Genomic DNA, 20,928 nt, shown 5'->3' with positions numbered 1-20,928 from the left:
CCTTATTCTTCAAGAACCAAACGAAATTAGAGAAGAAATCAGCAGCCACCATCCACCCTAGCTCCATCTTTCACCTTGAGCTTCCATGGGGTTTTGAGAGAGTTTTTTTTTAGAGAGGGAGAGTTTCTTTTTTTCTTCCTAATTGGAGTGATTTAAATGGAAGAATTTTGGTCAAAAGGGTTTTATAATTGCTAGGAAATAATATATGTCCTTTGGAAAAAATGGTCCAACACTTAGAAAAAAAATGAGGCGGGTGAACAGTAATTTCGGTCACTGGAAATTTGCATTTCCTGCCGGACAGATTTTACGAAAATGGGCATAACTTCTTCGTCCGAACTCCGAATGAGGTGAAACGAAGTGCGTTAGGTAGCTAACTCAAAGGGCTTTCCATGGATATGTTATGGGCCACCCAATTATTTGTGTGCTAGGAGATATGACCCTCCAAAGTAGACCCTCGAAAAAGGCTTCACTTGGAAATTTCGGATTTTGATACGGTTGCTCTAAAATTTGGGTTAGACCCATTTCCCACTCAATTTGACCCCCTAAACAAGAATATGAAGTCGGATTTTCGAAAAACGAAACGGATCTTTTTATATACAGCTAAACAAGTTTTCGATAACTTCCGAAGCACATTTTAAGAACTTTTTGGGTCAAATTCAATTATAACCATTTCATTAAGTTCTCGACTCCAAACTCACATGTGAGACTCTAGTTTCACTCTATCATTTTCCGGGTCGTTACAGAATGTGTCAAGTCAAACAGTGATAAATAAAAATGAACGGAAGAAGTATTAATTTCTTTAGAAAAAAAAAATGGACATATTTTTTCATCTTTTCATTTTTATTTTCATTTATTTGCCTTTTTGGTGTAATTTGAGATTTAAAAACCTCACAATTTCGAAATCCCCCCTTATAAATAGAGAATTCCAAGACGGTCAAGTCTTTTCCTGATTGTTTCATTTTAGCCCCCAATACTTTCTCTCTTTGTCTCTCGACGCAGTCACCGTCACCATTTCCGATTCTACAGAGCAACAGTGGACTACAGTGTCTTCTTCAGTCCAAACCAAACTCTGCAATCAGTCAATCTCCATTAATGCTCTAGTCAAACCTCACAGCCCCAAGGGGCTGTAATTCAGTTCAACAACAACAACAAGAGAAATTAAGAGTCATTTAATTTAACCCTAGGAATCAATATCAGCTAAGTTTCCGAAGATGGTATTCAAAGGTAGATTTTTCTCATCGAAGAAATCCGACCCATCAAGCCCAGATGGATCCTCCAACAGTCCACGATCTATTGGGTCCAATTCCCCGATCCGATCCGACAAGAAGAAAGCAAAGTCAGGTTCTACTTCCAAAGACAACTCTCCGATCACTCCATCTTCAATTTCAACTTTCAAAGATAAGAATAAAGATGATAAAGGTAAAGAAAGTCCGAGTTCGAGCCCGAGTCCCAATTCGGCTAAGAATCCGGTGAGAACCCGTGAACCGGAACTGAGGCCGACGTCTGTATCAGTGTCGCCGATAGTAGCATCATCATTGGGGTTAAATAAGATAAAGACTCGATCTGGGCCCTTGCCACAAGAGAGCTTTTTTGGGTATGCCAGCAGAGATAAGGTGAATTCATTAGGTGCTAGCAATTTATCAAAGAATGTAGCAGGCGGACGGGGCGGTGGTGAAGGGCTGTCGAGTTCTGTTTTGAGGAAGAAGGATGAGAAGAGGTCACTGGTGGGTTCCGCGGAAAATGTAGATAACCGGAGCAATTCAGATAGTATGTCCTCCGAGAGCGGTCGTTCGAGGGATCAAAGCCCACGTGTACCTGGACCATCAAGGCTGCAGAATGGTGAATCATCTTCTGAAGCAGGTAAAGTAGCTGTCTTTCTATTACAAAAAGGATTTACAGTATTGGATGTAGTCATTTGGCAACTGGCTTGAGCTATATCTACAGTTGATCTTCTAAAATGTATGTATATCTGATTATGCTCGCAAAGATTGGTGAGTGCTGTGGTACTTCAAGACACCCACTGGCTTAAAATGTGAATACTAATAAGTTGTGTTTGAAAGGGTCACTTTTTATCACTCAGGGGAAGTAAATAGTACTCAAATGCTGATCCAACTGAAAAATTCAATACAAGAGTCTTAGTTCCAAATCAGTTGAACTTTCTTGGCATTAGATGATCTAACGCCTGAAACACTAGAGAGATGTTCTTAAACTATGTTTGGACTGTGTGATTTACTAGGTTACTCTTTGACTCACATTAGGAAACTGAACCATGCAGTGGCGCGACATGGTTTCTCATGGAGATCTTGATTGTTAGAATATCAATCTTTTAATCAAATCGACTTATAGTGTATAATTCTATTTTGATTATTTTTTCATTCTAAAATAAAATAAATCAAATCAAACAATACGCTGTTAGACAATGAGGTAGAAGCTAAGGCTTAATGAAATTCTCAGAGGGTTTTACTTTCGAATAAATATCTAGTTATGCAGTGCGTTGTGCTTCTATTTTCCAAATGACTAAATGTTTAATTGGAGTCTAATAGATGAAAAATGGGACCCTTTTTTTGTGGGGTAACTTGGTTTTGGTTTAGAATTCCACGCTATTCTTGGTGATAGTTTTGTTGAAGTGCTTTCTGTGAATCTATTGATCTGTCAGGTAATAGTGACAGTTGGAGTGCCAATAATATTTCTTTTTAGTGAGTTTTCTTCAGGAATGGGGAGAAGATGGAGGCTGCAGTGCCTCTCACCTTGTAAAGTTTTCTTAGTGCCATTGAGATTGAAGGAAAATTATTGAGGAATAGGACTTGGTTGATAATTAAGTCTGACCTACAACCCAACTTTTGAGGGTTGCTAATACAAAGCATTGATACGTTTGGTTTCTACCTTGTCACTTGCTTCCCAAGTATATTTCACGGAATAGGAAACATGGAATGAAACAGCTGTATTTCTTGTTTAGAGATTCTACTAGAAAACATAATTGGTTTCTTAGTTGGGCCCATTTTTCTTTCGGGATAAAAAGGGGTTGGGGGGGGGGGGGGGAGTTTAGAATGGTCATGTACATGAAAAGATCTTCAAACCTATTACAATCAGTGGGCTAAGTGGACGGGGTAGCCTTCTGTGAACCAACACAGCCCTGTCGCTCTTGGCTGATTGCACAGGCTGCTCTGCTGTGGTCGGTTCTTGGTTGAGTGCTGCGTCGCATCTCGCCCTGTGCTGTCTCTCTTTCGAGCAGCGATGGGCTTTCCCATGCGTGTCTCCTTGACGGTATTCACCCCAGCTGTGCCATTGACATACGGTCCTGCCCACGTCCTTGATATTTTAAGTGGCTTACATGGTGCCCCACCCCTGTGCCATCATAAGTGATAACACCCAATAAGACTGTATGGTAAAATTGAAATGATGGCTATGAATATTTTTGGCTTCTGTTTTGGCACTTGTTCCTAGTTCTCTGGATAAAAAGAAATAAACGAACCAATAAAACACCTGTATCAATAGTTTAAGAAATTTAGCATGCATAATGTCTCTTTTAAATTATGCATACATAATAGTAATAAGAAAACATAAAATAGTTAACCTCGCAGGTCTCAGTTGTCCCTGTAGAATGATAACACAGTCAAAGATGCATGACAAAGTTAGGAGTGAAGCATTGGCTGAACAGTGATACTCAGTACATTTCACCTTTTAGGTGCATGGAATTATCATCCAAAAGTAATAACTGCATGTTGAGTTTAGATTAATATATTTTTGTTTTTAATTTTTTGAATTTCATAGTTACACTAACTTGCATGTTTATCCATATTTGGTGTTTTTCCTAGTCTTCTGTGATACCCAAAGAACCAGGAAGCACTGGAAAAACACCATTGCCATGATTAAATAGTGCTAAAGGCTTTTGTATTCTTCTCTTGTATTTGTTCCAATTTTTTTATTTTATTGTCATTAGATTAATACATTATTGTTTTCAATTTTTAGGATTAATTTCATAGTTACACTGGTTTGCATGTTTATCCATATTTGGTGTTTTTCCTAGTCTTCTGTGATACCCAAAGAAGCAGGAAGCATTGGAAAAACACCATTGCCTTGATTAAATAGTGCTAAAAGCTTTGCATTCTTCTCTCGTATTTGTTCCTTATTTGTTATTTTATTGTCTTTAGTAGGCTCTACCAAAAATCTCTTCTGTTGCCAAGGACCTGTTCTCTTTCGCCCTGCAGCATACTGAATCTCCATTAGTAGGCGTGATTTATAAAGTTTGAGAAGTCATATGCAAAGTTATATTTGTTTCCTATAGATACAACTCTGACGAGAAATTGGCATTGGTTTGATAAAGGACAAACATGGCTGGTTTCTATCTCTCTCTCTCTCTCTCTCGCTTTTCCTATTGATAAGTCTGGTAATCCTATGTTTCTCCGTCCATACAGTATCATGGAAGTAGTTCTTCACTATTTTAACTAGTTGTACCTTATGCATTGGGGCTCCCTTTCTAGGGATGCTTGAATGTTGATTACCTTTTTCTACTAAGTATTTAGCAGTGCATTTATGGACAGATATGTAAATTGATCATTGTGCATTTAACAACCGAAGTCCAGTAAGAGCTAGTTCTCCTCTATTGCAGCATGCAGTCTAGGAATTGTATGAATGGCTTTGCTCTTACCATTTTTTTTTGGGATAACCTGGCTTTGCTCTTAACTATATGCAATATTTTATGCGGAAATCTGGCCAAGGTCAACAAGCGTTCTTCCTTTTCTTTCATTCAGCTTAAAAAAGAAAGCTATTTGTGGGACTGCTAAGAAGTCACTGGCTTGGTTATGTGTTCTGGGAACTCTGATGAATATGCTTGGCCTTTGAAAGTTTGGTTTATGCAAATTGTGCTTTTGAGGGCAATGGATGATATCATCCTAGAATTTAACTTCTACTTGATTTGTAGTTACCTATTTCAAAAAAAACTTCTACTTGATTTGTAATTATAAAGACTTCTGTTGCATTTAGTTGTTTTGGGAGATATCAAGATATATATGTGGACTGCACTAGTGAAGTTCACGTGGTTGCTTGGGGTGTAAGTTTTGTTATGCTTTCTAATGTTTTGATCGTTATGCAGGCCGAGTCAGTTCATCTTGGGGCTACTCTGGAGGTCTGAGGAGCTCAGATGCTTGTACTCCAGAATTGAAGGTACAGAGGATTAAGCTGTTTCATTAATTGATTCTTCTCTTGCTATTGCATTATCCTTACTCTAATGCTAGATGTACTTTCTAGACATCTTTAGAATGCGACAACCCAAAGGAGTCTGAATCTCCGCGCTTTCAAGCTTTACTCCGGGTGACTAGTGCTCCAAGGAAACGGTTTCCTGCAGATATAAAAAGTTTTTCGCATGAACTGAACTCCAAAGGTGTACGGCCTTTTCCATTCTGGAAACCTCGAGGTTTGAATAATTTGGAGGTAAAATTCAACCTTTTCGCTATGTTCTTGAAGTTTGTAAATGATCGGTGTTCTTTTTGCAAGTGTTGATCAGTATATTGCAATTTCAACAGGAGGTTTTAACGATGATTAGAGCAAAGTTTGACAAAGCAAAGGAGGAAGTGGATAATGATTTGCGTGTTTTCGCAGCAGATCTGGTTGGGGTTCTAGAAAAAAATGCAGAAACTCATCCAGATTGGCAGGAAACAATTGAAGATCTGCTGGTTTTGGCTCGAAGATGTGCAATGACATCTCCTGGGGAATTTTGGCTTCAGTGTGAGGGCATCGTCCAGGAACTGGATGATAGACGGCAGGAACTCCCCATGGGTACACTAAAGCAGCTGCACACTAGAATGCTTTTTATACTTACAAGGTGCACACGTTTGCTTCAGTTTCACAAAGAAAGTGGATTTGCTGAGGATGAACCTCTGTTTCAGCTTCGTCAATCATTGCAGCCCGTTGAAAGACGGAGAGATGGAAAGATGTCTGGTCCTCTGAAGTTCCCAAAGTTGCCTCCTACAAAAAAATCTTACAGTCAGGAACAACATGGCTCTGAATGGAAGAGAGATCAAGCTGTACAGTTAGGTAACCTTCCGACCTCGGAAGCTGAAACTGCAAAAACATTGGATTCTCCGGGCAGTAGGAATCGAATGGCATCTTGGAAGAAATTTCCAACTCCACCTGCAAAAAGTCCCAAAGAAGCATCTCCAATCAAGGAGGAGAACATTGATATAGGCATTGAAGCTTCAAAACTATTTAGTGATGAAAAAGGACCGTCTGCTTCAGATCTAGCTACTGTCAAGCATCCTGATCTTTCTTCTGCTAGGGATTCAATTGCACACTCTTCAGTTCCTCCTTCCAAACACCAACGTAATGTTTCCTGGGGTTACTGGGGTGATCAACCAAGTGTTTCTGATGAGAGTTCAATAATGTGTCGCATTTGTGAGGAGGAGGTCCCTACATTACATGTAGAAGACCACTCCAGAATTTGTGCAATTGCTGATCGCTGTGATCAAAAAAGTCTAAGTGTTAATGAACGCTTGTTAAGGGTTGCAGATACTCTTGAGAAGCTCATGGAGTCATTTGCACATAAGGACATCCCGCATGCTGTTGGAAGTCCAGATGGTGCAAAAGTATCAAACTGTATTTTAACTGAGGAATCTGAACTTCTCTCTCCAAAACTTAGTGACGGGTCTTGCAGAGGTTCAGAGGATATGCTTGACTGTCTTCCTGAGGTGGATAACTCTGTTTTCATGGATGAACTTAAAGGTTTACCTTCTATGTCATGTAGAACCCGGTTTGGACCTAAATCCGATCAGGGGATGACAACATCATCTGCTGGCAGCATGACACCTAGGTCCCCCTTGCTGACGCCAAAGACCAGCCCAATCGACCTACTATTGGCAGGAAAAGGTTGTGCCTCTGAGCATGATGATCTTCCTCAGGTAGATACTACTATGATTCTTCAGTATGTTTGCCTCTCAGTTCACTTCTTTTTTGGGGATACGACTAAAAGAGCTCTGTTGCTGCTAGCAGAGTTTGCATGCACTTGCATGTATTTTCTTTGGTTGTGGATATGTTGGTAGGTGTAATCTTTCTTAAAAATGTTATGTAATGTGAATAATATGAATTTAAATTTTAAAAATTGTGCTCTTTGCTCTTGGTTCAGTCACAGATTTTGTTTCCCTTTAGGTTGAGAAGCTTGTGCTTCTTGTAGAAGGTTGATGACGTTATAATGTAAATTGATCCAGCGGCCTCAAAAGTTTTTAGCATTTTGGCAACTTTGCCATGAAACTGTTTTTGGCGGCATTCTCTCCATTGAACTTTATAGAAGGTTGCAGCTTACACCTTTCTGTTAGGTTTCACTTATGGAGTTGTTAAATTCTTTCCCCCTTTTTTCTTTTCCTTTCCCACAAAAAGATTTTACTGGTGCTAGTTTTTCTTCTTCTCCTTTTCCTCCACCTTCTACCCCCTCAACCATTAATCATATTTGTATCTTTCGTCCCATGCTGCACTGCATGACAGCATAGTGAGATATGAAAGGAGGAAAATTTGAAGAAGAATAATAAAGAACATGAACAAGAAAGTACTCTGGTTATAGTACTGTGCTCAAAAAACACTCTCCTTCTCATGTTGCCGGGTTGAGAGCATAAAAGGAAGAAGAATGGGGAATGAAAGAAGAATAGAGAATAACAAAGAGAATCATGAACAAGAAAAGGAGTCTGCTTAATTGTACTGGGCTCACTGCTGGGTTTCAATGGGTTTGGTCATGCTTCGGCCGGTTGGTCAGTTATCGAAGACTCCATGTTAGCAGCCCAAATACCATTAAGGAAAATATAATAATTTTTAATTTTCCATTTTTTTGTGTGTTTTTTTTTTAAAACAACGGAAGGTAATGTACGAAAGAACTATAGCATTCGGCTAGAGAGGGAAGGTAGAAGAGAGTGAGTACTGATAGAACAGAAAGGGAAGAAAAGTGAGAAGTAGAGAGAGGGCACATGAGAAAGAGGACGTTAGATCGGGTACATAAGAATTAGGTTCATCAATTCTAACAAAATTCTGTTATTACCTCCTGCCTTCTTAACTACTCCTCGAGACCTTTCTGATGATAGTCCTTGAATTATAGCATGAGGAAACCTCAATTGCCTAATCCAACTGTTGGTCTCTATCACCTTCTGGACTGTTAAGCTTCTGGAATGTTCAATTTGTATGGCCTCAGTGATGAAAATACTTCCTTCTTCTTTTGCATTTTTCCTTCATCTCTCCTCCACGTTACGATAATCATATATAGGAGTGATACATTTTTAAGAGAAATGCAAGTTCTTGTTAGGGAAGAGCTGATGGATTTCCTAGCAGAGGGGAATGAAATTACCAGATTTCTAATATTACCTCATAGACTGATCTTTGTGGCGCTGTGAATATTTGTGCCTTTTCAAGTAGAGTGGAATGAAGTCACATATTTCTAGTTTTACCTCATTGACTATGATCTTGTGGCTTGTGGGGAAGGAACATTTTAAGTTCCCATTTTGCTTGTGGAGTTCTCCTCATGATTGAAGCCGACCCCAGAAGTTGGGTATTCCTTCTTCAGAGATCTCTCAATTTTTTTTTGCCCAAAAAACTAATGAAATAGCATTTCCTACAATAGTTAAAGAGGTTTTCAATACCAAAAAAATCTGTTTGACGGGTAAATTGACAAAAGGTGAAAAGATTAGTGTACGCTGCATTCTATATCCCAATTTCAATATACAACTCAAGCATACATCATTTTATTTAATTATATTTCATGGATGGTTTTAATTCTATTAGGGATGAATTTGCTTAACTGTTGACTTCAATAGGTGCAGGTAATTGGTATTGACTTTTTTTAATATTACAGATGATTGAACTTGCCGATATTGCTCGATGTGTGGCGACTACGCCTATAGATGATGATCGCTCTTTGCCTTATTTGCTCTCTTGCCTTGAAGATTTAAAAGTTGTGACTGAACGCAGAAAGTTAGATGCACTTACCGTGGAAACATTTGGAACTCGTATTGAAAAGCTGATTCGGTAATTTGACCTTTCTTGTGTTATATCCATTGTAAAGATATGGCACCTGGGACTAATCTAGCCCCAAAAGCTAGCTCATGAGTGGAGGATTGCCCATGTCCATATAAGTAGACCATCAGCCGATTCCCAACCAATGTGGGTCTTTAACCAACTCTAACACCCCCCCTTCACGTCCAGGCCCAACTGGAGCGGGGCTCTGGAGCCCAAACGGGTATGGACTTGAATCTGATACATGTAAAATATTACACTTGACCTAACTCATCCCAAAAGCTAGCTCATGAGGGGAGGATTGCCCAAAGTCCATATAAGCAACCACCAATCCATTACCCAATCAATTTGAGACTCTAACCCACTCTAACATCCATATACTGCTGGGGGTACTCTCAAAAGAAAATGATGAATACTAAGAACCATGAAACGTTGAGGGGGCTCAGGGGAGAAAACAAAGGAAGGAATCTTGCTTTTTTCTTTTTTTGCTTCTGCTCTATCTTCAGAAAGTTTCTTTAACTTAAGTTCACAACTGTCCAGGGAACAGTATTTGCAACTGTGTGAGCTAGTTGATGATGACAAAGTTGATCTAACGAGCACTGTCATTGATGAAGATGCTCCCTTGGAAGATGATGTTGTACGTAGCTTGAGAACTAGCCCAGTTCATTCCAAAGATCGTACGTCTATTGATGACTTTGAGATTATCAAACCAATTAGTCGTGGGGCATTTGGTCGGGTTTTCTTGGCAAAAAAGAGAACAACTGGAGATCTCTTTGCAATTAAGGTACTATAGTAGTTTGGTGATTGAGTTTTATTGATCAACATTCCTTGAATCATTCAGATTTCCTTTTTGAAGCGATTTTAGCTTGATCTGTGATCGCACATCGAGAACCCCCTTCCACCATCCTCGTCCCAGTCCAAGAGAAAACGAAAAACAATATCTGTCTTTAAGTGATAGCTCCTTGCTCCATGTCTTTAACATCTGTTTCTGTGCATGTCTCATATCTAGCAAACAGATATATCATGTAATATTTGGGAGTTCGTATATAAGGATTACGTTACAATTTTGTGTTACCTTGCAACATTACTTAAACAAAATTACCAAAGGAGCTTATGAAACCTCGATCTCCTATTGCTTTTGGCAATTTATTCCTGTGATAAATTTACTATATTTGGATATCGACGTGTGTATTACATGTACTTTTCTGATAAGGATGTCTATGTATGGTTACAGAAAGAGGGGTGGGATTCCTCCATTTCTAACTGTAGGTTTCCCATTTTTGTCTTTCATGGTAAATGCTTCTTTTATTATGTCCCTTAGTTTCCTTATGACATCATCTAATTCAGGGAGGTTTCTAGCCTCAGGTATCAAGTAAGAAACCAGACCATTCTGCTCTTCCTCCTGTATAGAGAAGAGAAGCGGAGCTTGTATAATGCACAACTTGATTATTCCCTTAAATTATTGGGGACTAAACAGAGTGTACAGGAATCTTCACAAAAAAAACCATATAATACATTCCTATAATTCTCCTAATCACCTTACAGCAGGAATGGGAGTTCGGGATCCATTCCATATTTACAATGTATGAATTTTACAGTGGATGGATATCCTAGTGATAAGGACCAGCCAGCCCTTATATGAAAAAAAGACTAACCTCCACCTTGATTCGAGTCACCAAGGGAACAAATGCAGGAAATGTGTGTCCTGTCAGACTCCTGAGGAGGAAGGTTTATGTTTCTGGGGGTTTGTTATATATATAATAAAAAAGAACTTGATATATCTACATTCTTAAAGCTCTCCCTCAAGTTGAAGTGTGCATTATTGCTTCCACTTAACTTGTTTAAATATATGAACAATTCTAGGCCCTTGAAATGATTTTGTAAGTTTTCTAACTGATAGTCGAATTGACTGGACTAGTAGTGATACATCTTGACTCAATTGTTTGTGAATGAGGCAGTCTACTTCAATATGTTTTTTTATAAATTTTTTTTGAAGAATCCGCCTTGAGGTGCCAGAGGGTTAAGACATTAATGTCTGTCTCGTATGAATATCCCATAGTACATAAAGAAGGGAGATATGATACCTTACCTTACCTCCTCAAATCCTAGTCAAGTAAATATAAACATGCCTTGGCCTTTTATGATTATTTACTTTAATTCTAATTGAGGCTTTATTAATGCCTCTATGGGAAGTGAAGAACAACAATGTGTTTTACTAGGATTGGGAGGACTTTTCCCTTTAGAAAAGAGTGTACAACATAATGAATTTTGTGTAATGACATAATGCGAGCCAAAATAGTGCTCTGTCGGTATAATTTTATGTGAAGGTATTAACCAGGTACAATATTTTAGAAATAAGGGGTCGTTTGGTAGCTGGTTAGAGTCATGCAGATATTAGTTCTGAGGAAATCTATTTATTATTTCATGTTGAGATTAGTTTTTCAGGGTTTAGTATTTCATATTCTATCTTGCATAAAATAATACATATATCCCCTCATAACTTATACCTGTATTAATTTTAAACATAGTAAATGAATGTTGACGAACAAGTTATTAGTTATGCAAGATTTAATACATGATTAACTTACCTCCGAAAAGACTCCTAAAGACTTTTAATACATACCAAAGTACCTTTTTAACTTTTTTGATCAGGTAAAAACTAGATCAAAGTGTCTTAGTAGTGGTAAGTGCAACTCATAATGTGTGGGTTAGGTGCACGCCACAAGTTCAAATCTCGCTCCAACAAAACCCCATTATTTAAGTGAAAAACGGTAGAGGATCATGCCCGTATCCATTAAGTTTCGAACCTTACACTGGCACTCCGGAATTTTTCAGTTGTTAGAAGAAAAAGAATGCGATGACATTTTCATGGCTACAAGAGTATGCTATTAAGGGTTTCTTCATCTTATAGAAAAAGTATGTCATTAAGGTAAAATGGAAGTTTAAAGTGAGTTAACAAATATAATAAAGTTCATTCTTTTCGGAGTAGACTACTTAACTTCCCTCACTAGTATTAAGGGGATGATAGAGAGTGTAAACAACAAAATTTGAGGCAATAACTCAAATCTCTTTCAAAACAGAAGATGTATTCTCATTTCCATAGCGGGAGACGTACTAACTGATCGAAACCCTGAACTTAAAAACCACAGGACATCTCATGGCTGTGCGCGATAACATAAGGATATACTCCCTCCTTTTCAATTTGTTTGTCTGGTTTTGACTCAACACAGAGTTTAAGAAAGTTGAGAAGACTCTTGAATTTTATGGAGTTATAGTCTTAACCTAAAGATGTAGCGATTATCCTAGTGGTGAAGTTCTAATCTTAGGTATGCTATGTCTTGCTTCTTTGTGGCAGTCCAACTTACATGTTTAGTTGCAGGTCCTGAAGAAGGCAGACATGATACGCAAGAATGCTGTTGAGAGTATCTTGGCCGAACGTGATATCTTAATATCAGTTCGCAATCCTTTTGTGGTGAGCATGTTGAGATGGCAAAGCATTTTACTGAAGATAAGATTATACCTCTTTTACCGGTTTTTGTTTTGCATTAGGTTCGCTTCTTCTACTCATTTACTTGCCGTGAAAACTTGTACCTTGTGATGGAATACTTGAATGGTGGGGACCTATATTCATTGTTGAGAAATCTAGGCTGCTTAGATGAAGAAGTCGTTCGTGTTTATATAGCTGAAGTTGTGAGTATCTATGTCTCTGTCTTGCTCTCAAAAGTACTGTACATTATGGTGAAACTCCTAAATCTGAAGTTCTGATGTGCCAGGTGCTTGCCCTGGAATACTTGCACTCTCAGCATGTGGTTCATCGAGATCTGAAGCCTGACAATTTGTTGATTGCACATGATGGTCATATCAAGGTAAAAGTTGTGTCTAAAACGAGTCTTCTTCATAAAGTATTTTGAATAGTCAAATTCCTTGTTTTAGGTGGGGGCATTTTAGATACAACGTTTAATAGGTAAGCTGTGATGGCTTTTTCTAAAATCCACCATGTTTGTTCGTACTTATCTCTATAACTAGATATCTGGAATCAAGTTGTTGCCATAAGCTTTCATAGCTCAAGGAAAAATGTTAGTCCAAGATGGCCTTGATATTATCAATGAAATATTTTACTTGATCAAAAAAGGAAATGTGTTGGTCCATGATTTAGAATCCTTCATTTATTATGGAATTTCAAGAGTGACTAGGGCCAGGTTTGTAACTTTTTAATTCTACATATGAAAAAATGAAAGCCAAAAAGTTTTTAAATTCATTAGTTTGGCTTTTTGAATTTCATATTCGAGTAAATGAAGGCCACAATTTTAAAAACAATGAAATGAAAACGCCTAGCTTTTTCGTTATAGCCATTTCGAAAAGAAAAAAGGTCATCTTTTTATTTGGATAATAGTTGCAGATATGTAAAGAGATTATAGAGCTTCAGTATACTATTGTAGGTTCAGATAATTTTATAGTGAAATAAACTATTTATTCAAATGAATATAACTGTGTTTTCTGAGATGGTTACAACAGTGAACTGGATATCAAAGGAGACCTTGCATTATGACTTGAGGAGTTTTATGTTTTACACAAAAAGGTCTACAGTTTAATGTAATATATATCGACAAATAGGTAATAGAAAAAATAGATGGGCATGTAATGTTTAGGCAAGATATTTCTTGAGGCTTGTGTTAGGGGTTTAGAAATCAACCTGCCTACGCTATGTTTCTACTTGCAACCTTTTTTTTCTGTTCCATCATTTGTTTGCCTATTTAACTTGGGGAATGTGATGGGTGCTTTTGCTAATGTGTTCCTCAAGCTTAAATCGTAGAAGTGTTTGTTGTGGTTCATGTTGACATAATGACAGGCAATTTGTTAAATAATGTCCCCAATTATTGTTTGCCGTGGTTGTAAAGCAGCCCATACAACAACTACGCCTCAATCCGAAGCAGCTCATCATTGGATAAAATTTCCCTGACTGTATATCCATTGATGTTTCTCCTTGTTGAGGTTCTAGTCTAGCATTTTCAAGGCATTGTTCGAGCTTGCGGTGGTTTAACATGTTGATGACCTGTTTTCTTGGGCTTTTTTCTTTAAATCACATTGGTTTCACACTGATGAGTTAGTTTTAATTTGTGTAATTTTGTTCAGTTGACAGACTTTGGGCTTTCTAAAGTTGGTCTTATCAATAGCACAGATGATTTATCTGGTCCAGCTGTCAGTGGAACATCCATGATGGAAGATGATGAATCTCAGCTATCTGCATCTGAGCATCAGGAAGAAAGGCGGAAGAAACGTTCTGCAGTAGGTACACCGGACTATTTGGCGCCTGAGATTCTTCTAGGAACAGGGCATGGTTTGTATCCGTTTTTACCCTTCTATCTTCATTTACAATGAATAGCTGATTATCTTTGAACTTGGCAGATGAAGCAATCATTTTAAATGATCAACTTGATAATGTTACCAAATAAATTCCCTTTTTCCCTTTTCCTTTATCATTTTTTAAAATCCCTTTTAAACTTTTCTTTACCATTTCCAATTCAGCAAAGGAGGATTGCAGTAGGTTGATGTAAAAAATAATCTAAAGATGATGAATTCTCTGAATACTGAATTGCTGTGACAATGTCTACCTAGGCAAATACTACATCGCTCCTTGGGTGTAAATTTAAATATACGAGGAATTCCATTGCATTGTCACTCGAGTGTGACTGAGGGATTATAAGGAAGGTTCTCATACTATAGAAAGTGGAGGGTGCAGAATAGTTAGTATCATCATCTAGATGTGGTGCTAGATAGAAAAAAATTTCCTCATCTCAGATGGGGTAGAAAGCTAAAATGACTTCCATTCAGATGGGTAGGAACTCATTGACAGGACAGGAAAGCCAATAGAATTGGTGGATAGCTTAAAAAGGAAAAGGGTTAATACTGCCTGTCCACAAGAGACTTCAGTGTACATGAAAACATATTAGGGAGATTGGTTATAATTAATGATATTGCGGGATAGATTATAATAGAAACGTGGCTGGAAACCATTGCAGATCAAGACTTAAAAGATAAAGTTGTAGATGTAAGGAGAATAGGTGATAGGACTGATCCATCAAGATTGATTGGGAGAGATGGGGGACAATCAACATTGTTAGTGTTTATGCTCAGCAAATAGAACTAGTAGGAAAACTGACACTAAATCCTAGGATGATTTAGTTATGTCGGTCCAAGAGACATGTGCGTACATGTCAGGTGTGAATGCTAAGATCGATGTGCAAATACCATACAGATTTGAACGAGATTGGAAATGATCACATCTGATGGAGCATGCAAGTAGCATGCCTAGAAGTAAAGTGAGAGATCAGGTGGTCTGGTTATGTTCCTATAAGATCTCACTAACCTATAGTTAGCAATATGGTTGATAACAATATGATTAAAACAAAAAAGATAATAAGTTAGATCTAAAGGAGGGTAGTTGTCTCAATCGAATTGCAATCTCTTGGTACCGCTATAAAAATGATTTGTGATCTCTTGGAATCAATGTGCACTTAATTGTTAACAAAAACACAATCCAATTAAAATGTTTGTATAGTTAATGCAGACTTGCTGTATTACCCTTAATTGTTACAATTGCATTACATTTGATTTTTGTCTAAAGTATTTTTCTTTCTGATCAGAAACTTGTATGATAGAGATAGGCGTGGTTTCATAATCTCTAGTTTTAAAGAATCCTTTGTCTCAATAAAACAAATTACTTAGCCTTAAAAAGGCTTGGGATTGGTTGATAAAAATGGATATCGTACTATACATAGTTGGGTGTTTAGAATACAGAAGGGAAATATGAGAGCTCATGTGGGTTGGAAGGAGAGAAATCTGAGAGCTTTCTGAAAGTTTAGAGAATGACTTTGTACATTTGAGTAATAGACTTTTGCTATTCTTAATTTTGGTGCACTCATGAGATCTCGGTTTGTATAGAAGAATGGGTGTGTTTTGGAGAGCCATATTCTACAGTAGACTCTACTTATGGTTTACTGCTTCTATATGAGGTTTTTCTCACATCAGTAATAATATGGTACTATGCACTCATGCATACCGTAGAAGAATGGTGTGTTTTGGAGAGCCATATTTTTCAGTTGGCTCTACTTTTTGGTGAACTGCTTGTATGTGAGCCTTTTCTCACATCAGTAAAATTATTTGCCATGGTGAAAGAAAGTAAATATGGTACTATGCACTCATGCTTAACACATGTTAAAATTCTTAGAATGCGGATGGGAGCGAGGATGAGTTGGCATACGGATTGGGAGTTCCCTCCACATTAGTGCTTTTTCTAGAATTCTGGACATGCTTTCATTGAGTCTTTGTTCTTTTTTTCCTTGGATAGGAACTTGAATATATGTCTAACCTGACATTCTTATAAAAACAATTTGGATTTGAGAGCATTTTTTGCACCCTTCTGTTTTTCATTTAGTTCTTAATCATAGGCTACATGATTCTTTTCAGGTTTCACGGCTGATTGGTGGTCCGTGGGCATTATTCTCTTCGAGTTGATTGTTGGTGTTCCTCCTTTTAATGCAGAGCATCCTCAGGTTAATATGTTGTCTTCTTATTTGTATGTTTTGTCCTTATTCTTCTATGTAGTTTGTTATCCCTCAGGTCATAAGGAATACTACACTACCCATTTAGCTGTAGATTAGTTTGTATATGAAAAGTAAAAGAAAAATGGTCACTAAAGTTGCTAGTGCTTTTTTTTTTTTTGATAAGGAAATATTTTATTGAAATAAGTACCAAGAGGTACAGAAATGGCCACTAATGTTGCTTATGCTTAATATTAAGGATTTTTCTCTTACAATGTTTTAAAAGATAGTACTGTGTCTAAGTTCTCTCCCTGCAACTGCACCAAATATGAAGTCTTCAAAAAAAGTATTAATGTTTGTATATCCTAGTTACTAATTTATGCAAACTAACTCTTTCTGGACGTGACACAGTTCTTTATATGCGTATGTTTTGCATGTGTGGATTACTTGACGATTATAGAGTGAATTATTTTATTTTTATGCAGAAGGCTATATGACTACGAGGATGTGTGGATTGACTTAAAAGTTGGTCAAATCTACTTCTAAGTCATTTTTAGCTTTTGGGAGTGTTTGACAAATTTAAAAATAACTTAAAATAAGTTTAAAATGACTTAAAAAAAGTTAAAAGTAAGTACTCCCTACTTTTCATTTTTTAACTTAAAAGTTACTAAAGTTTGACTATTTAAAAACTACTTTTAAAAAGCTATATTTTAAAAGTTAAGCCAAACGGGATCTAAAAGTAGTACCACCTTGATTCCTGATATGGCTATGAGATTCCATTGATACAGAGCTGATTCCAAACGACTCAATGAGGGGTTGTGCTGGTATGCACCCAAAATTAGAATTGGGCATTCTTTTTATAAAGAGTTAAGACGATGTTGAAAACATCAACTATAGCTAAATCCCAAGCTAATTAGATTTTTTCTGTAAGAATTTTCGTATAAACTAAGTCAGGTACTAAGATAGCTTTGGATATTACATGCAAGACCAATTGGAATTGACTTGTGAATCTGCAGCGTGTGCTTAAACCACTGAATACGGATTCTTGATGGCAACCTCGTACATGGTGAACGACCAATTCAATGAAATGGAATCTTTAGTAAAGTCAACACACTTTAAGAGGAATCAAGGGAAAATGTTGACTCAAATCTGGCATTTCGATGGGATTGTTTGATTTGAGTAAAGAATAAAAAAGAGTGGCTTAAAACAAGATCTGTAGTTTTAGCTCTTTTTCTGATGTCGAGCAGTTTGATGTACGTAACACTTAATACCATAATATAAAATGTATGTGCACTAAGTTTAAATAATTTAGTGTTTGCAATTCTGATACCTTCATGTTTTTTTTTTTTTGCTTACAGTAGCTTTATCTGAGCAGTTTCTCTCCTTATTTACTATGTTGGTGAAGTAACTGTTTTATGAAGCACTCCTGATGTCATGTTTCTCTCTCTTTTTTCTTTTTGGGGTCATTTTCAGAAAATATTCGATAATATTCTCAATCGTAAGATACCTTGGCCAATGGTTTCTGAGGAAATGAGCGGTGACGCACAAGATCTGATTGACCAGTAAGAGAATCATTCTGGTTGTTATTTCAAGTCCCATTTTTATCTTCTCAAGTTTCAGTTGGCAAGTTCTTTTTCCAAGAACCTTCAGCTTTTAGCCAGTTCTCATTTAACTCCTGGAATAAAGAAATGTAGATGGAGACTCTATGTTAGTAGGCATGCTTGAGTTATGAGGAATTAGTTTGATGAATTTGAGAGAGGCAGTGGATCATTAGAATGCAGTTGACTTTTGACGAAAAAGCACTTGTCTATAAATACTCCAAAATCGGTTATCTAATAATGACCGTCAATTAGTTGACAAAAGCTTTTAGTTAATATTGTTTCCATTCAGGAACTCTTCTGTATTTCCAAAGAGTACACATTACGTCCATCGATCCCTGAAGAAAAACAAATCCTTCCCGATAGAACAGAAAATGAATCTTGCTATGAAATGGATAATGGTGAAAATTATAAATTTAGAATAGATCTGTTCTGCCAAAATGTTAGCAGGCTGGGTTTTGAACTGTAATTAATTGATGCTGAATTGATTCTGGAATTTCAGGTGTTGCTACAAAGATTAGTATCATCAGGCTTTAGCAATAATATAAACAAACTATTCTTCTCTTTGTAACTCATCTATTGTAGAACATGTTTGTTTATGTCCCTCAACTTTTGAAAGCTGCTGTCGTGATAAATTTCAGATTACTGACAGAAGATCCTAATATGAGACTTGGAGCACGAGGAGCATCAGAGGTGATGTTTTTTTCCACAACGTACTTTAATATTGGGCCTTCTTACATCTGTTCATTTGAGATTTTGAGAATAGATTGTAGAATGACTATGATCCGCATGCAGGTGAAGCAGCATCCATTTTTTAGAGATATTAACTGGGACACACTTGCTAGACAGAAGGTTGGCTGCAATATACTTTACTCATAGAAGTGATTCATTTTCATTTAACTGTGTCTGTACTAGCAGATGGTTCCTAGCGCCGAGCCATGAAAACATAACCGACCCCTCCTAGCTTGGAATTGAGGCGTAGTTGTGTTATATAAATAGGTGGGTCTATCTTGTTTTTTCTACTGATTGGTGTCGCATCAATGTTTGTACTCTTTTCTCAGGCGGCATTTGTGCCTGCATCCGAAGGTGCACTGGATACTAGTTACTTCACTAGTCGCTTCTCTTGGAATCCTTCAGATGAACATGTATATGCAGGCAGTGAATATGAGGGTTCTAGCGATGATGGTAGTGTTAGTGGTAGTAGCAGCTGTCTGGATAATCGCCAAGATGAACTGGTATGTTGGTTATACCCACAAAATGAATTAAATATAAAATAAAATAAAGGACTGGCGTGTTAACTCTTAACATGTTGTAAGTCAATATATTTGGCGGATCTCCATTGATTTTTTACTAAATAGGTTTAGTTTTGACGAAATATTTCGCAGGGTGATGAATGTGCTGGTATTGGAGAATTCGAGTCAGGCTCTTCTGTCAACTATCCTTTCAATAACTTCTCTTTTAAGGTAATCTTTTGCTTTACAACTTCCTATTCATGATTTTCTACTTTTTGATGGCTGGATGTTATTTGTATGATGAAGATCTTAAGGCTTGATTGAGTACATGAAAATTGTCAGGTTATGGCTGCCTTTTTTGTTTCATTGGATTCAGATGTTGCCTTGAATCTAAATAATACATTTGGAACTGCAACTGTTTATGCATTCTTAAATCGATTATCTGCATTCTTAAATCACTTTACTAAGTTAGTTTGCACTAATAAAGAACTCATGAAATTTTTGCATCCTCTAACTTTGTTCTCTCATTTGTTCCAACATAATCTTCCCTGCTTTGATTGACCAAATTTTTCTCTTTATTCGGTACTCAAAAAAGTTGATGGAACTAGATTTTAGAAAGCTATTCGTCTCATGAGTTAATCCTCACAATGCTACCACTAATTTTCTTCACTTGTTTCAACAGAATCTCTCCCAGCTTGCATCAATAAATTATGATTTGCTTACAAAAGGTTGGAAAGATGATCATCCGTCAAATCCTAATGTATAGCTCCCCAGTTAACCGGGCCTGTGAGAGAAGTTAGAAACAAACTGAACGCCCGCCAATCATCTCCCTGTCTTTATACCTTGTAAATGTATGTATCCAACCAAGTCTAATGCAATATTTCTAGAAATAGTTCTATTCTCTTCACGGTTTCTATTTTTCCTATTTTTGTTCCCTTACAGATATAGAAGCAGCTTAAAGATCATGATCGCGACCACTGGGGATGTGATGTGTTTTCGAATCTCATGCTGTGAGGTTGTGCTTTGAATCGTCGTTTTATTTAGTGTGACAATTGTGTATTCTCTTTTTGTTCTCATGTATGGCCATGAGATGCCTTGTGGTTTTTTGACTTCAGGCTTTTGATTTGCTTTGTAATTGTCCCTCCACAGCAATGAGAACACATCTCCTGTTTGAAAGGGATTGGACTTGTTGCCTCAAATTTTGGTGTTTACAACTTTACATCACTCTTTTCCGTTCCCTTAATTCTGTTTCTCTTCTCTTGTGAAAGTATCTGTTAATTCTGCTGGTCCTCTCTTGGTACTGGCCAATTTTTCAGAGAGACTCGACTGTTTGCCTATTAACAATGGAAAAGAAAAGATATCAAATCAAAATAACACAACTAAAATCTATCAGCAATAATTGATATTGCCACAAAGAGTTGGTACCATAATATGGTTTGCTAAGGATTCCCTGTTTCTTCTTGGATGATATAAATCTACATTTCTTTTGAGTTAGTGGTCAAACATACCTCAACCATTTGTTGTTACTAGTACTTGATTAAATTATCACTTTCTTTCTTTGTATTAAAACAC

General features: G+C 37.1%; 1 protein-coding gene across 1 annotated transcript; it reads left to right on the top strand.

The window, feature by feature from the left end:
• The first annotated feature begins 956 nt into the window (after nucleotides 1–956).
• LOC125828019 (probable serine/threonine protein kinase IREH1) lies at nucleotides 957–20,535 on the top strand. Its single transcript, XM_049507325.1, has 18 exons — nucleotides 957–1,860; nucleotides 5,093–5,163; nucleotides 5,248–5,430; nucleotides 5,523–6,893; nucleotides 8,825–8,997; nucleotides 9,526–9,769; nucleotides 12,365–12,457; nucleotides 12,535–12,675; nucleotides 12,759–12,851; nucleotides 14,119–14,323; nucleotides 16,453–16,538; nucleotides 18,000–18,088; nucleotides 18,766–18,817; nucleotides 18,920–18,976; nucleotides 19,186–19,359; nucleotides 19,510–19,587; nucleotides 20,039–20,207; nucleotides 20,299–20,535. The coding sequence occupies exons 1-17, from the start codon at nucleotides 1,212–1,214 to the stop codon at nucleotides 20,120–20,122; spliced, it is 3,843 nt and encodes a 1,280-aa protein (XP_049363282.1). The 5' UTR covers nucleotides 957–1,211; the 3' UTR covers nucleotides 20,123–20,207; nucleotides 20,299–20,535.
• Nucleotides 20,536–20,928: the final 393 nt, after the last annotated feature.

The sequence above is a fragment of the Solanum verrucosum genome, unplaced genomic scaffold (assembly GCF_900185275.1).
Source record: "Solanum verrucosum unplaced genomic scaffold, falcon-dt-bn FXZP01000102.1, whole genome shotgun sequence".
Classification (NCBI taxonomy): domain Eukaryota; kingdom Viridiplantae; phylum Streptophyta; class Magnoliopsida; order Solanales; family Solanaceae; genus Solanum; species Solanum verrucosum.
Note: the sequence above shows the minus strand (reverse complement) of the source record. Positions and strands in the feature narration are given on the sequence as shown.